General features: G+C 45.9%; 1 protein-coding gene across 11 annotated transcripts in view; it reads left to right on the top strand.

Moving 5' to 3' along the window:
- The window catches only part of PLEKHA7 (pleckstrin homology domain containing A7), a 234,127-nt gene that overhangs the window by 144,581 nt on the left and 71,882 nt on the right, over positions 1–17,664 (top strand). For all 11 annotated transcript variants that reach the window (XM_055094181.2, XM_055094178.2, XM_034932215.3 and 8 more), the window contains 4 exons: positions 10,971–11,082; positions 11,892–11,996; positions 14,510–14,582; positions 15,574–15,674. In XM_055094181.2, coding sequence (XP_054950156.1) covers positions 10,971–11,082; positions 11,892–11,996; positions 14,510–14,582; positions 15,574–15,674 — 391 coding nt within the window. The remainder of the gene's footprint in view (positions 1–10,970; positions 11,083–11,891; positions 11,997–14,509; positions 14,583–15,573; positions 15,675–17,664) is intronic.

Here is a 17,664-nt window from a genome sequence, read left to right as displayed (position 1 = left end):
TCCATGCCCCTCCAAACGATGGTTTCTCATTTTACAGGTCAGAGGCATAAATGAAAGAAATGATGTGAAAGCTGTGATCTAATGGGGCCAGAGGACATGAGCTCTGAGTGTTCTTGTTCCTGTATCAGTCATATAGATTCAGGCTAGATAGGCTAGTGTCTGCTGTAGTAACAACAAACAAAATCTTCATGATTTAAAACAGCAAAGGCGAATTTCTCATGTTTGCTTCATGTCCATCACAGGTCACCTGATGGACTCTGCTCTGCCCTCTTTTTTTTTTGAGACAGAGTTTCATTCTTGTTGCCCAGGCTAGAGTGCAATGGTGCACTCTCGGCTCACTGCAACCTCCGCCTCCCGGGTTCAAGCGATTCTTCTGCCTCAGTCTCCCGAGTAGCTGGTATTACAGGTGCCCGCCACCACACCCAGCTAATTTTTGTATTTTTAGTAGAGACGGGGTTTCACCATGTTGGCCAGGCTGGTTTTGAACTCCTGACCTCAGGTGATCCGCCCGCCTTGGCCTCCCAAAGTGCTGGGATTACAGGCATGAGCTACTGTGCCCAGCCTGCTCTGCCCTCTTTACTGAGGGTGGCTTCATTTCTGTAAGGGAACTTGTAAATTGGGCACTGGCTCTTTCACTCACATTTCTTCAGCTAAAGTAAGTTACGGGACCACTTCAAACTTCAAGGGGAGAAGAGAAGCGCATATTTATTATGTTCCTGAGAAGAGAATCAGAAGTATTTTTTGGGCTGGGTGCAGTGGCTCACACCTGTAATCCCAGCACTTTGGGAGGCCAAGGCGGGTGGGTCAGGAGATCGAGACCACCCTGCCTAACACAGTGAAACCCCATCTCTACTAAAAATACAAAAAATTAACCTGGTGTGGTGGCACACGCCTGTAATCCCAGCTACTCGGGAGGCTGAGGCAGGAGAATCACTTGAGCCCGGGAGGCAGAGGTTGCAGTGAGCTGAAATCATGTGACTGCACTCCAGCCTGGGCGACAGAGTGAGACTCCATCTCAATAAATAAATAAATGAAGTATTTGTTGGACAGCACTAATCATTACCCTTAATAAACCACAGTCCAGATTTATCAAGGGAAGTGGAACCTTTTGAGTCTCACTAAGAAGCTGCTTTTGCTGTATGACTAGAGTGCTCATTTCTTTTCTTTTTTTTGAGATGGTGTCTCCCTGTGTTGCCCAGGCTGGAGTGCAGTGGTGTGATCTTGGGTCATTGCAACCTCTACCTCCTGGGTTCAAGTGATTCTCCTGCCTCAGCCTCCTGAGTAGCAGGTGCCCACCATCACACCCAGCTAATTTTTGTATTTTTAGTAGAGATGGGGTTTCACTGTGTTGCCCAGGCTGGTCTTGAACTTCTAGCCTCAAGCAGTCCATCTGCCTCAGCCTCCCAAAGCGCTGGGATTACAGGCATGAGCCACCCGCCTGGCCTAGAGTGCTAATTTTCTCATTTGACCTTTTCTGTTATGCTACCCAGTTTTTTGTTACACCCCCTGAGGGGACTAGGCATCAGTCAATGGGTTCTGTAGCCTTGTTCCCCCAGGGGACACTCCCCAAGCCAGTAGGTTTGTGAAAATGCCTCATGGGAGAGCTAATACAAGCTCAGGCTGTATTAATAAAAGTACAATGCATAGAGAAAGGGGGAGAATAGTTCTGTTACATCGTGGTTTTTGTGAACCACTTCATTCATTCATTCAATACAAATTGATGGAGTACAAAGGGCATGCCAAGCTCCAAACACCATGTTCTAGATACTAAATTTTAAGAGAGGTGTTGAGCAATTGATATTCCCCTGAGGAGGGGGACCATTATGGTGAGGGTTCTAGAAGCCCTATCCTGTGACCTATTGTGATTAATCTGCAGGAGAGAAGATGGAGGATGTGGTAAAAGTCTTCAAGAAGGGCTAGCAAGTGGAAGTGGGGTACATTTATCATGTGGCGGGCAAAGGCAGGTGTCAGATTAATGGGTGAAAGCTATAGGCACACAAATTTCAACCCAGTTCATAATTTTCTAAGAAAGACACTGTATTAGTCTGTTCTCATGTTGCTAATAAAGACATACCTGAGACTGGGTAATTTATAAAGGAAAGAGGTTTAATTAACACAGTTCCACATGGCTGGGGAGGTCCCACAATCATGGCAGAAGGCAAATAAGAAGCAAAGTCACATCTTACATGGCTGCAGGCAAGAGAGTGTGTGCAGGGGAACTCCCCTTTATAAAGCCATCAGATCTTGTGAGACTTACTATCACAAGAACAGCATGGGAAAAACCCATTGCCATGATTCAATTACCTTCCACTGGGTCCCTCCCATGACATGTGGGAGTTATGGCAGCTACAAATTCAAGATGAAATTTGGGTGGGAACACAGCCAAACTGTATCAGACAGTTTATAGCATCCCTTGTTTCAGGATCTAGAATTTCCTCTTTAACATTAAATGAAGTATTTTACCTCCTAGAATAAGAGTTGGGAGCTTTTAAAATGAATAATATTAATAGTATTGCTAGTATTATTATTATTTTTATAGCTAACACTTAGCACCCTTACTATTAGCAGGTACTTTTCTAAGTGCTTTACATATATTTAATTTTCACAGCAATCCTGTGAGGAAGATACCATTATTATCATGAATACTAAGGCACAGAGAGGTTAAGAGTCTTGCCAAAGGTCACACAGAGAGTAAGTGGTGGAGTCAGGATTTGAATCCAGATAGTCTGGTCCTAGATGCCATGCTTCTAAACACTATGCTATACTGCTTCTCATTTCAGAGGTCTTCTGGGGACAATCTTCTTCCTTGCCCATACTCAGTGTGCTGAGTGAGTAGGCTACTGCTGCAGAGAGATTTTAATTGTAATTGTATTTGTAGCAATGAAATTTCATCTGTAATAACTTTGCCCTTGTTTGAAAGATGCCAAGCCTCCTCAGTAGTCTTTTCTCCAGAAAATGTTCTCAAACGTTTTATCTTGGGGCCTAATTTCCAGTTATTGGATCATTTTGCTCCTCTTCTAAGCCTCTTTCCTGATTCTCAGTGACTTTCTTGAATTGTGAGCTTGAAGCCAGACCCTTTCTGGCTAAAAGAGCCACACGCAGGGCCCCTCCTAAAGGGGTAGTCCTTGACACAGAACTTCCAGGACTGTGGTTTTGATGTTTGGTGCCCATGTACAGGAGTGTTTTCTCCTCAGTGCTGGGCTGCCCAGGGAGCCACTGACAAATGCCTCTGCAGCTCTCGGGGAAGAGGAGAGAAGCGTTCCCGAGCAGTGACGCTAGCATTTGACTGACAGCAGGCTGTGTACACCGATCCCCAGGCTCTCAAGCATTTGATGTTGAGGTGGGGCCTAAGGTTGAGAGAAGACGGTATGCGCTTAGGAAGTTCAGGGGCCCGCTTGTGTGCTGAGACGCCAGCTGCAAGGCATGCAAGATCACTTTGGAGGCTCCAAACCTGGAGGGTGCCCTTGCTTGACCTGCCTTTCCCAGCATCCCAGTGAGTTTAGCTTGTTGTTTCCATTGGGGTCTGAGCAGCCTTCAGTTTTCTCATTGGATTATTTGGAAAAGAAACACAAGTTGGAATTTCCTGGAATGTTGTGAGCGGTGTTTGGAGGATAGCACTTAAAGAAGATACTGTCTTTCCAAAGGTAAGAATTATCTTCCAGATCTTTGACCTCTTTGCTAAAGGCGGTTCATTTTGCAGGTTGCAGGGTGAGACTCATCTATGGCATGTGCTGATTATGGGTTCGGGGGCGGGGTATCACTTGCTGCTAGGAGATGGCTGTCTCCTATTCCTCCTGCAGCTACAAGCTGGTAAAGCTGGCGTGAGATTTAGAGCACTGGAGAGGGGAGTTGCTCCTAAACTCCCACAGGAGTCTGTCCTGTTGCTCATCTCCTGAGCCCTGGGCTGTGAGGCTGATGCTTTGCTGTCTGCAGCTGACATAGCCAGCACCTTGTCTCTAGATGCTGGCAGTCTTGGGCTAGCTTTGCCTGTTGTATTTGGTTGCCATGGTAGCAGAAAAATGAGGAAAAATGGAAACACCTGGCAAGCAGTTGCAGAAACTTGACTGTTCAGTTTTCTTCCCTGGACTAGGAGACAGTGTCTATGATAGTCGCACATAGGGGAAGAGATGGTGATGGGGTCTTTAGTTCATTCAAACACCTGGGTGTTGGCTGGGCCTTTGGTATTGCTGTTTTGAAGGGCATCAGCACTGGGGATGCAGTCATTGCCACACAGCAACCATGTCTTTGGCTCTGTCTGTGCTGGGCAAAAATGCTGCAGTGGTGGCTTTGCTGTGTGAGGAAGGGAAGCTGCTTCCTGTAAGTAGTAATTTTGTTTCTTCCTGTGACTTCCCTTCTTGTCCTCTTCTTTTACCTCCCGCTAGTCTTGGATGTGCTCAGATCTCCAATAAAAAATATCATTATGTAATGAGAGAAGTAGCTGCTTGTTAAGCTAGGAGGAGCAGATAGGCTAGAAGAGGGCTCACCAAAGGCACTCATTAGAAGAGACTGGTCCAGGGTCATACAACAGAAAAGGACTTGTGCCAGGGTCGGGGCAATACTCCGATTTGGGGAACAGGCATGGGGAGGTGGGGATGGCGGCACACAGTGCTTATGGGTTATTTTCATGCCAGGTGAGAGGCTGCTGTTTGGGCTGGTTTCTAGCTCCTGGGGTAGAGTGGGGTGAGGAACTGCAGCCTGTGTTCAAGAAAGGACTTGAGGGGGAAGGAGAAGGAACACAATAAGCCATAGTTGAGTAGTGAGACCACAGTTGCTGAATGAAAACCCGTGTCAGACAGCCTCCCCCAGGCTGTTGGGAGTTTACAGTGAGCGTTGGCGGTCTGTCTGTGTGTGTCTCTTTCTCTGAGAAGAGGGGGTGTGGAGGGAGGTGTCTGCCTGTTTGGGATAAGAGCTTTCTTTTGTTTCCTAGTTTTCATTGTGCATTGCTTTCCCCAAACCCTTAGCTGATGGGTGTAAGCTACTAAAAAAAAGGTGCTGGTGTTTGTGAATGTGTCCTCTTCTCATTTACTTTTCCTCTATATCAGTAGTTTTAGCCGAGCTCTCTGTGTGTAGATTCCTTGAGGACAGAGCATGACTTTGGGGGCCAGCTTTCCCAGGAATTAATGGGATAAAGGTGTCATTTAATAAGGTGTTCTCAGTAAAAGATTTGTGTTTCCTTATAGCTTTCTAACCTCCCGTCATAGTGTTGATGACTTATTTATTTAATGAATGAGACCAAGCCTCGCTCTGTGCCAAGGCTGGAGTGAAGTGACGTGATCTCGGCTCACTACAGCCTCTGCCTCCCAGGTTCAAGCAGTTCTTGTGCCTCAGCCTCCCTAGTAGGTGGGACTACAGGCGTGCACCACCACTCTCGGCTAATTTTTGTATTTTTCATAGAGATGGGGTCTCATTATGTTGCCCAGGTCTTGAGCTCCTTAGCTTAAGCGATCCGCTTGCCTTGGCCTGAGATTACTGGTGTAAGCCACTGCGCCTAGCTGATTTTTTTTTTTTTTAATTTTAATAGAGACAGAGTCTCAAGACCAGACTGGTCTTGAACTCCTGGCCTCAGATGATCCTCCTGCCTCAGCCTCCCAAAGTGCTAGGTTTATAGGCATGGAGCCTCTGTTCCTAGCCCTTGATGATTCTTGACATTACTGTTCTCCTGGGGAAAGAATGGGAACTCAGTCCTCCAGACACAGAATTACTGTGCTTTAAACAATTTATTTTTATAAGATGCTATTGGGATGTTTGTAGGAGATGACTGTTGTTTAGAAGTTAATTGTTTGGCACCTTGAGCTTTCTGGAGACGTATGCCTTGGAAATAAAGTGTAGCTGGGATTTAAATTCTGGGGTCTTCACTGGTAACAGTTCCAAATAATGCTTTGTATGTCATGGGTGCTTTATGGTTTTCAGTGTCATTTCAATCCACACAACTGCTTTGTGAGATGAGAGGTGGTTTCCACTTATTTTGCAAAACTGGACACCAAGGTCCAGAGAACTGATGTGACTTGTGGAGGAGTCAGTAAGCTGCAGGACTTGGCTGAGATCCAGTTATTCTGGGCTCTTGCTCTTTCCACCACCACAAGATTTCCTTGACCTGGGGGTTGGTCTTAGGGCTGAAAAGAGCAAAAGCCTGCTTCTCTCAGACCTTGGGACCTGCCATAGGGTCTTTCTGTGGCAAAGCCCAGGTTTTGGAGTCCAATTTCTATCTCGAATAAGTTATTTGTCTCTGTGAGCCTTAGTTTCCTCCTCTATAAATAGAGATACCAAAACTGACTTGGCAGGGTTAAGTGAGATAATGCAGGCCAAGTGCCTGGCATGCATGCAGTAGGTGCTGAACAAGTACAGCCTAATCCCTCTGCTTGCTTGACTTTGTGTACCTGTCCCGAAGAGGTGGTGATCATTGTCTTGGTGACCACTTGTTGCAGCATCATAGACATCTTGCTCTGATTCCTTCATTCTGCTTCAGCTCACACCGTTGATTGAGAGCCTCCCATTAACCAGATCTCATTGACCAAACCCACCTAATTTCAGACCCAACAGAAAAAAAATAGCTTCTGTATCTATAACCTCTCTTTCTTACTACATCTGTCAGTTATATGCATTTAGTGCCGAATATGCAGGAAGCAGAAGCACTCCTTTTATAGATAGGGACAGAGAAAGTGTCTTCCTGCTCAGGCTCACTTCACACATCCTTGACAAAGTTCAGAGGAAAATCAAGTCACTTTCCAGCTGGGCTTCTCCAGACTGATTTTGTCTAGTCCTAAGTTCTTTTGTTCATTTCAGATGGGAGGAGGTTGGGTTCAAACTCTAGCTCACTGTTTTCATCTTCAGCCCACATCCCTCCAGCAAAATAATCAGCATTCATGTAGCCCAAACCAGGGAGAGAGAAGTCTTTGTTAATCATCCCATTGTACTTTGGGATTTCCGATAACACAGAAACCTGGCAAACAGGCTTTTAAGTCAGTAGGTTTTATTTGAGGACAGCAGCAGTCTGCGTGTGCAGGTTTTTGGGTCTCCTCTCCCAGGGGTCTGCATGACGCAGTGTGCCTGAGGGCATGCTGCTGGGAACTGAATGCCTTTCAAGGTTGCTCAGCTCCGGGGCACAGGCTCTTCTCTGGGAAGAGAAGATGGTTCTTAGATGAGACTCGGTTCTTAGGTGAGACTCGTCAGCAGAGTACACTCATTCTGAGGAGTTGAGGACAAATCATTGTCTGCCCCACCAGGCTCTTAATGGGAAACATGCCTGTGGGATGTAACTGGCTGAAACAAATGTATCAGAATGTCCTCATCCAAGTGAAGGATGTTCCTTTCAGTGTTGTCTCTTCGGGAGGCTGTACACATGCACTGTTGATGTCCCACTGCTCATTACCCATTGTGGTAAACCACCACTAGAAGTTTCCATCAGAGCCAGGTTTTCAGCCAAGTGAGAAAATTGTTTTTGAGACTTTTTTCATATGGATAACAAATGGCATCCCCAAGCACGACCACCATTTTTTTTTAACTAGTTGTTATTCCAGATAACCTGTAGTTATTTCCAAAAGTCATAGTCATCCTTAGAAAACCTGAGAGATCATGTTCTACGTTGAGAGCATCAAAGAAACATCCTCTGAAGGCTGATCTTGTTACTTGGACAAGTGGGTAGCTGTGTGTGCCTTGTCCTTTCAAAGAGCCAGGTCAGGGACTGCCAAGTATGAATTGAGTCTATTCCTTGAGTTGGGAGCTGTCCCTGCTCATGGGGGGCCTTGGTGAAGACATCCTCCCTGTTTGTAGACAACACAGTCCCTTCCCTGGGGCATATATAGTTTGAACTTTAGTCACATTTCCTAATAAGCTTTCTATGGGTGTGTTTGAGCGGTGTAGACCATGAGGAGTCGAGCTGTCTTCATGTGTGTTTTTGTATTCTTTCCGCACTCCTTGCCCATCACTGCCCCTCACTGATGTCCAGCCAGCTAGCATCCCAGAAGCTAGTATGGGGAGGAGATGTGGAGTTAGAATATGTGGGTTTGGGGGGTGTCAAGTAAATGTCAAGATTGTAAGGTGCTTTATACTGCACTGGTGAGATGATTTAAAAATCTTTTTTTAGGCTGGGTGCGGTGGCTCATGCCTGTAATCCCAGCACTTTGGGAGGCCGAGGCAGGTGGATCACTTGAGGTCAGGAGTTCAAGACCAGCCTGACCAACATTGTGAAACTCCCTCTCTACTAAAAGTACAAAATTAGCCAGGTGTGGTGGCATGTGCCTGTAATCCCAGCTACTCGGTAGGCTGAGGCAGGAGCATGGCTTGAACCTGGGAGGCGGAGGTTGCAGTGAGCCGCGATTGCACCATTGCACTCCAGCCTGGGCAACAAGAGCGAAACTCCGTCTCAAAAAAAAAAAAAAAAAAAAGTTTGTTAAAGATTGCAAGGTGCAAAAATGGCAAAAGTAGCTATTTGTCCTGGATTTCCTGGCCAGTCACAAATCCAGACGGTCTTTTCTTCATCCTACAGAGGTGGAATGGCACATCTAAAGTTGATGGAACATGATGCAGTTATTTGAAATGATGTTGAACTGGCTTAAACTAACGGAGAAAGTGTTTACATTACAATAAGTTTTTAAAATGAAGATGTGAAGTCACATATATAATTTTGATCATATGTAAACAAAAAAGCACCCTTTTTCTCCCCACCCCCTTCCCCTGCAGAAAACCCAGGCATATAAAAAGAATGGAAGTAACCATACCAAGTGTTACAAATGGTTTTCCTTTCAGTAGCTGGACTATGGGTGATGTTTTTCTCTCAGTTTTTTCTTGTATTTCTCAAATATTCTGTAATAAGCCTAAAATGTCTTAAGTGGGAATAAATTACATTTGATAAAATCCCAAACAGGCCAGGTGCTGTGGCTCACACCTGTAATCCCAGCTCTTTGGGAGGCCGAGGTGGGCGGATCACCTGAGGTTAGGAGTTTGAGACCAGCCTGGCCAACATGGTGAAACCCCGTCTCTGCTAAAAACACAAAAAATAGCTGGGCTTGGTGGCAAGCGCCTGTAATACTAACTACTTGGGAGGCTGAGGCAGGAGAATCACTTGAACCCAGGAGGCGGAAGTTGCAGTGAACTGAGATCGCGCCACTGCGCTCCAGCCCGGGCGACAGAGCGAAACTCCATCTCAAAACAAACAAACAAACAAACAAACAAAAAAATTCAAACAAATCTTTTTTGTCGTTGGACCTTGTGTCCTGAATTTTAGCTTAGAGATACAGCTGCCATAACTGAAGCAACCTGAGAGCTCTTTTTCCTTGTCTCAACCTCCAGAAGTCTGAAGAGTTAGACAAGACCGGGTTCCAGGATGTTTTGGACATAGTTCTGTCTGGAGAAAGGGGATGGACAAGGCAGCCTCTTGGAGCCTCTTCCTGCTCCTGATCAGCGGTTATCTTGCTGCACACAGCCTCTGCCAACAGCAAATGTGGTGACATTCTCCCTCCCAGTGGGGAGCAGCAACAAAAGTCTGGCTGGGTTGGAGGCTGGGGGCGTGGAATCTGGAGTGAGTGTCTGAGCTGATAAGGAGCCAGTGCTCTTTCTGCCTGGTAGGACTTGCATCTCCTGCTGCCAAGCATCCCACAGGGCCCAGCCCTTTGGGAAGCTGGTGCCTGCTACAGTGGTCCTGCTGCTGGCATTGCTTGGAAAGTGCAGTAGTCACGGCTACTTCTGCAGAGAACTTCCCTTGTGGTGTAGGATATTGGGCTCTGTCTCCGGGCACAGAAAGGATCACTTATCTTTTGAGCAGCAGGGTCTTTGAAGAATACAGTATATTTCCATGGTGGAAACTAGGATGTTCCCTCATTGTATCGCTCTAAAAGTGTCTGTGTGAAGGACTTTATGAGTGTTGCTTCGTCAGCTGCATCCTGCCTGGGTTCTCTAGCTGCATCTCCTCAGGGTCCTTGCCCAGTCCTCCAGAGCAGATTTTCTCCACTCTTCAGGCAAAGAGCCTCAGTTTTCTGTGGTCTGCTTGGTCTCCAATGACCTGGATTCTGTTGCCTACTGGAGCATTGGACAGAGCGTGGAGACTTTCACTTTGAGGAAGGCTTGCTGATCCTGGACTTTGCAGGGTCTTGGCATCAGGCATCCAGCTGTCCAGGGATAGGTACTGGATTTGTGTGGAGGGATTTATCACCGCTGCCTTGAAAGACTGGCAAATGCTGGGGATCTGTGGAAGCAGGTGAGAAGGACTCTTCAGTGGCTCTTGAGTGTCGCACTGAGATGCTCCCAGAGAGTTGGCCCTCCCAGGGCAGCTCCTTGGTGGGAAGTTCCATGTTTCTGGGATGCTGATGGGGAAGCCCAGATATTCTTACTGGGGGCCCAAGGCTTATTTCATTTCTTCCTGCTCACCAGGCAAGCACAAGGGGTTAATATCTCTGATAGCTCTATTTTGGGGCAAATGGAGTGTTCCCAGAATAGGACTCTTTGTTGAGTAGTCTATTTTGGGAGACAAGCCCCACTGGCATTTATGTAAGGGATTCTCTGTGTGTAGCTGGGGGTGTGGTTGTGTGCACAAGTGATTTCTTGTTACTAATTATAAACAGCTTCTTTTGGGAGCCAGGGAAATGGAGGTGTGTGTGAGGGCATGGATTGCTCTTGCGTGCTGAGAAGAGTGGCACATCTGTGCATGCCCATCAGATGGGGCAGTTGTCACAGACACCTGATTAAGAGATTGAGTGTGGGGACTTCCAGACAACAGCAGGGATGACAGTCTGTCCTCCTTTGTTGGGGTGTCAGGCTGTGGAGATGTGCCTATCTGTCATCTTGATTCCTTGAAACACATGGGCAGGCTGGACATTGCGGCCTTCTGGCTGCAGTCTGGAGTCAGGCAGCCTCCAAACAATCAGGGTTGGGTTGTTCTAAGGCCCAACAACCAATTCCTACCTGGAACTGATCTTACTGCACTTCCTACTCTATAGCTCGGCTTTTACTCACTGGAATCCCCTGTCTCCTCACAGGCCGAATCCACATATGTCGAAGCAAGACAGAAACCAAAGACCGTCCAGCATGGTCAGTGAAACATCCACGGCTGGGACCGCCTCCACCCTGGAGGCCAAGCCTGGACCCAAGGTGAGCTCTTGGCCACTTGTTCCTTCCTTCCCTTCTTTTATATTTTGCCAAGCCCCTTTGTAACCAGAAGTCCATTTGATCTTCACTATAGTTTTGTGAGAGAGACCCATAAGAAGTGTTCTCCCCAAATGACAGATCAGGAAACTGAGGCCAAGAGGGATATGTCCCTTGTCCAGCAGAACAGGTGATTGCTGACAGACCCAGCACTGGTGTCTATAGGTCCTTGAGCATGTTCTTCACTTTCCTCGCATGGTTGGGAGGGCCACGTTTCTATTTACATGTAGCTGTGTGTTAAAGCAAGCCTGGAGAGATTTGGTGACATGAGGCCCTGAGAAAGGGTGCCCTTGGGAAGGACCCAGAAGTTTTTGTGCTCCAGGTGTAGAAACACTAAGGATCAGGGTAAAGAACCAGCATTGTGGAGAGGAGGAGAGTGCTGAGGGTTGAACCCAGATAGGAGGGTTAAATATCTGGAAATTGGCAAAAAGCTGTGACCAAAAATTAGCTTTGCTCCAGAAAGCCATGGAACATATTACAGCCAACAGCTGCTGCTGAAAGTTGATTGAAAAATTCCTTTTAATTTTTTTTTTCAGTGACCCAGCTGGGAGGTTTGCCAGGTCTTGGGCTTGCCTTTTAATTAGAATGCTGTGGCCATGTGCATGCCCGTTCCCTGTCTTCTGGCTGTTCATTTGATCAAAGGGTGCTGCCATTTAGAGTGAGGCAGAGAGAGCCGACGGTCCTCCTAACATACAAGTGCTTTTTTGTGTCACCTTAAATTCCCTGTTGCTAAAGTTCAGTCTGCTTTTTCGTAGATCATAAAGTCCAGCAATAAAGTCCACAGCTTTGGGAAGAGAGACCAGGCCATTCGGAGGAACCCCAATGTTCCCGTGGTGGTGAGGGGCTGGCTGCACAAGCAGGTGAGGAAGCCGAGGAGTGAGAATCCTGGAGGAAATGGCTCTGGCTGAGTTCTCTCCTTTCCCAGGCCCCAGGAAGCTAGGGATGGGCACATAAGCTTTCTGTTCCTGAGTTTGTCTGAGGCAGCTGGATTCTACCTGCTGCACTGCATTATTTGCTGTTTGTTCTTATGAGTGGACTGTCTGCTCAATGGTTACAGCTTCTCTCCCAAAACCCACTTGACCACTTTGGCCGCTGGTGCTATTGGCTGTCCTGGGGCCCAGTGTGGGTGGGTCAGCTTGAATCCAGCCTTCCTACCAGTTCTCTACCAGCACTTGCCTTCCTGGTGTCAAAGAGTCTTTGTTATTATTTGGCTGAAAATTTTCATCTTTTCCTCTCCCCCTTGTCTAGCATGCATATCCACCTAACGTCTCAAATTCCAAATCAGCCAAACTTAGCTCATTATCTCCTCACCACCTTGGCCTGCCATTTCCCCAAGACTGCTTTTTCCGGATCTTAGTAATGGTACCACCATTCTCCCAGGCACTCAGGTTAGAAACCTCAGCACTATCACCAGATTCTCCTTCCCCCACATGCATTCAGTCAGAAAGCCCTGTCAGCTCTGTCGGCTGAGGCCATTCTTCATTGGAATCCCCACTGCCAGTTGACCTGCCTGGGGTTCTCTGTTCATGGCTGGGTTGTGAGTTCCCAGAGCTAGAGACCTTGTCTCTTTTGCTGTCCTTCTCTCCTTGCCAGTCATTCATTCATTCATCCATTCTGCAAAGTGCCTGCCATGTCCTAAGTTGCTAAGAGCAAGTATCAAGAGAAAGTAACGTGGTTCCTGCCCTCGAGGAACTCATCAGCTACCAGGAGAAGCAGATAGCATATCTCTCACTTGTCACATTGTCACCCAGCCCTGTCTCTCACCTAGCATAGCATCTAAAAATATCAGAGCAGCAATGTAAGTTTTGGTGAAGCTTTGTGGGAAGACAGAGGAGGGCATTACATTGAACAGCACACAGGAGAAATCCCAAAAGTCCCCTTAAAATCTTCTTTTGCAGCTCTGGCCCCATGGCAGCTGCAACAGCTCCCGGCCTCTTCTGTTGGACACTCCTGGTACCACCCTCTCTTGTGCCCACTTGCCCCTCACAGCCCTGTCGTCCCTCTCTTTTCTTACATTTGCCCTTGTCTTTTTCTCACTTGAGTCATTTAACCCTCTGATTTCTTCCGTTTGCATCCCTGTCCCCATTAAACAAAGGATGCCCCTTTGACATATGGAGAGAGAGGGAAGTATTTGTAAATAATTCCCAGCACCTAGGCCAGGCCCATTGGCTGTGCTGTAACCATAACAGGGATCTGTGTGCTGTGGACACACAACAGAGAGTGGCTATACTGGGGGGTGTCCAGAAGGGCTTCCCGGAGGAAGTGATATTTGAACCAGGCATGGAAGCATAGATAAGAGGTCTCCAAACAAAGCAAATATCATGTGCCAAGACCTTAGAAATCATCTCGTTGATTTGCAGAAGATGAAATAGTTGAAATCATCAAGTTACATTTGCTTTTAGCATTTTAGTAAGTGGAGGAGGAACAATCCTTATGCTGTATTTCAGTTTAGAAATTGTCAGATGTTTTTCAAGCTTGTCGAAAACTTCTGCAGAAGGAAGACAATTTAACAGCCATCTCTATTTTTTAAATGAAAAAAAAATTTTTTTTTGTACAGCTGGGGCATCACTATGTTGCCCAGGCTGGTCTTGAATTCCTGGTCACAGGCGATCTTCCTGCCTCAGCCTCTCAAAAACACTGGCAGTACAGACGTGAACAGCCATCTCTAAAACTAAAAGATGCTCTGGGGCATTCCTAGGTTTGAGAGAAAACTCACCCCAAAACATTCTGTTTTCCTGCCTTTGCCATGTTTTTGAAAAATATTCACAATAATTTAAAACATTATTGATAAATACAAACATTTACATTTCAGATGAGTAAAGACAGATTTTTCTTATGAGACAATTTGATAGCAAAGAGAATCCAAATTCTTTTATATTGAATGGAAGGAAAACACAACAGCAGAATACATCCTATATGGCACAGAACTGAGCAGTCTAATGAAAACTTTGCCTCACTTAATTCATTAGGTAACTTAAACTCTTTTCAATAGTTCAGTGTAAATTCAGTTTTCCAGTCAGCATAAATGAAGGTATTTTATAGCATAGCCACCTAAATAAGAAACAAACAAAAACTTTTTGTTAAGAACTGATTCCTTTCTTAATTTACTTTCTAGAAGAAAGTGACTTATAATATTATATATTAATTTGCTTCTAGGAGACAAAAATAAAAACCCTGCTTTCTTAGGATAAACCATCATTTAATCCAAGTTCTAATGTCCTATTCAAAGAATGGCTGTTCAGTAAAATGGTAATTTATTAAAACAAAGAGTGAATATGGGCAAATATTTGGTTCTGGAATCAGGTTGTGCATGCTTGGAAAGGGACAACAGTATGCTCAGATATTACCCTGACTAGTTTTCTTTGCTTTGCAGGACAGTTCTGGGATGAGGCTGTGGAAAAGGAGGTGGTTTGTGCTTGCTGATTACTGCTTATTTTACTATAAAGGTGAGCTAACAAGTAGCCTATTACCCTGCCGAAGTGTTCAGTTTTACATATGTGGATGGTTGGTGACTTCAGGTTTACCAGTCCTAACACAGGAAGTTCAATCTGTTGGGTTAAAATAAATAGAATCCAGTTTGCCTGCTACTAAGGGTCTCAGGATTCAGAGTCATTTCCGTTTCTGTCCCATTTGGGACATAGGTCCACCTTTGAGGTACTCTGGAGAGGTGAGAAGTGTGGATCATTGATTGTGTTTTGTAACCTGTCATCTGGATTTATTGAATGTTGGATGAGCAACTGGTGAATTGAATTGGCCATCTGAGCTTCTGTGGAGCCCCAGAACATAAAGTTAGGGACTATGTGTTGTTAAGAGGGAGTCTCAAAATGTGGAGAAAGAGCTTACTTTTAAGATAAGGCTAGACTGCTACTGGTGCTTTCAAAGCAGTTCAGGGGGCCTGAGAAGTGAATTCCATCATTGGAGAATCTGAGGAGCCTTCTTAGAAGGAGAGAAGAGATAGGCTTTTAAGAATGGGTAGAGATGGCTGGGCACTGTGGCTCACGCCTGTAATCCCAACACTTTGGGAGGCCGAGGCAGGTGGATCACCTGAGGTCAGGCATTTGAGACCAGCCTAGCTAACATGGTGAAACCCTGACTCCACTAAAAATACAAAAATTAGCCAGGCATGGTGGCGCACGCCTGTAATCCCAGCTACTCAGGAGGCTGAGGCAGGAGAATCGCTTGAATCTGGGAGGCAGAGGTTGCAGTGAGCCGAGATCATGCTCTTGACTCCAGCTTGGGCAACAAGAGCGAAACTCCGTCTCAAAAAATAAATAAATAAATAAAAAGAATGGGTAGAGCTTTGCCTGTGTGTGGGTTGGGGGAGGATGGACATTACAAGGGGAGGAAACAACTTGGCTGAAGTTCTGGAAGCAGTGGGACAGATGAGCCCAGGGAAGCTGCCCAGAAGGTTGTTCTGATGCGTTTTTCCATTCAAAGACAGCCGAGAAGAAGCGGTCCTCGGGAGCATCCCCTTGCCCAGCTACGTGATCTCTCCTGTGGCCCCTGAGGATCGCATAAGCCGCAAATATTCCTTTAAGGTACTGCCCCTGCACCTCTAATGCAGCCATTCTGTCTAAGAAACTGTGTTCTCAAAATGTCTTCATAAAAACAGTTGCTTTTGTCGGGAGGGGGAAGAAGCTAGAGAGTTTCAGATTCCGGTTAACAAAGTTGTAAGTTATTTAAACAAGAATAATATCACATGACCGGTACTGTCATTTGACTCTAAGCTTTGGAGTCGCCCAGCCATGTTCAAGTATTCAGACCCCTCCTTCCTGTCACTGCCAGTCTTGTGGTTACCTGTCGAAGCCCTTCTTGAGCTGTCTTATCACCGTACTCAGCCAGCCTAACTAGCATCCAGCCATTTCATGCAACTGGTGACCCCTCATAATGGGTTTATATCCATTGTATTATGAAAACTCACATTGAAGGTTAGGGGCCTGAGTGTTGAAGAGGCTGTCAGCTTTGTCCACTTTGTTTATCTTGTTGAAAAGCAATTAGAATGAAATTTGGTTTATCTTCTGGATCATAGAAGATTTCCAGGCAGATCCCTTTACCAGTAAAACCCCTTTCCTACTTGTTCTGTGTCTGTACCATTTGGGCTGAGTGAGGCCATGATAATTAATGGTAGTTTTGCCCTGTAGCACCTGTGAGGTCCGGTGTGGAGGCTCTTGGAAGGTGTGTTTAGGCTCAAACATGGGGAGTCCTGAGGTCTTCTCCGTTGATGGCCTCCACGGATTTCCTTCACTGCAGGTGTTAAGATCTTGGGTTCCCCAGGGAAGGTAAGGGTGGGGTGGATTGAAGATCCACTTTACTGGCAGTTGGAGTGGAAGTCCTAGAGAGCACTGAAGCAAGCAGCCCTTGGTGCCACTCGCCACAGGGCACGGCCCTCTCTTGGCTGCTTAAGATATGAGGCAATGTCGTACACGTCAAGCTGGAGTAGGGGCTCCTGTCCCCACTACACTTGTTGCTTGGCCGTTTCCATGTTGGAGGCACAAGATGAACACTAGACAGTAGGTCATAAAACAGAGATTGAACAGAAGTCACGCTTTCCAGCCATAGATAGAGGACCACGGGAAAGCTTAAGGTAAGACGCCTGCCATTCTCTGGAAGGGTTAAAGGGAAGTGTTGGTCTGTGGTGTCCATGGTGTGAGCAGCTGGTCCTTCATCTGTGAGGGGCTTGCAAAGTGAGAGTCTCTATCAACACCTTGATCTGGAGCCATGGTGGTGCTGGTGGTTGGAAAGTCAGTCTCATCTTCCTTCTACCTTTCCTTCCTAAGGAGGCACAGAACTGAGCTGATGCTGTGGCTTTACTCATCAACAGGTTTGAGTTGTTCCTGTGTTTCCCTCGAGTGACGCTACTGAGTGTCACTCCAGAATTGCTATGGATTGGTGATACTGGGATACTGCTCTGTGTCATGTTGCATGGAATACTGTTGCCTTATATCTTTAAAACATGACATGGGAAGTACTTTGATACATGTGACCTCATTTAATGCTCATGGTGAGGGAAGGATATGAGAGCTTAAGAAACTTGCCCAAAGTCACAAAGCTGGAAGATGACAGAGGCAGAACTTGGCCCTGAATTCTGTTCTCTTTCAGTTTTCTTACAGGGCTCCCACTTTGTATTATTTTCTCTTCTTCCTTGCTTTTCTTCCATGTCTTATCTTGGTCACTTGCTGCACAGACATCGCAGGAGGTAGAAGGTGGTTTGAATTGACATTAATTGTATCATTTTAGAAACTTATTGCTGACTCTGAAAACATTTTGTTCAGTGCCTTTCAGATTCATCCTTTACAGCCTGAAAAATCTTCCTTAGGAAACCCTCCTTTCTAGAGTTGAGCACTGCCCAGTTGGGCAAACAATTGGGATAGTGATGTTGCATATGATGTTTTGGGAACAACATTTGGCATGTCCTTAAAGTAACATATCATAACTGTATATATATTTTTTATCTTAACACTTCATTGGAGGTGTGAAAGTAGATTCTAGGCAAACATCTTTAATCTGTCTTAGATTTCTTTTCTTTTT

This window comes from Pan paniscus, chromosome 9 (assembly GCF_029289425.2).
Source record: "Pan paniscus chromosome 9, NHGRI_mPanPan1-v2.0_pri, whole genome shotgun sequence".
NCBI lineage: Eukaryota > Metazoa > Chordata > Mammalia > Primates > Hominidae > Pan > Pan paniscus.
Note: the sequence above shows the minus strand (reverse complement) of the source record. Positions and strands in the feature narration are given on the sequence as shown.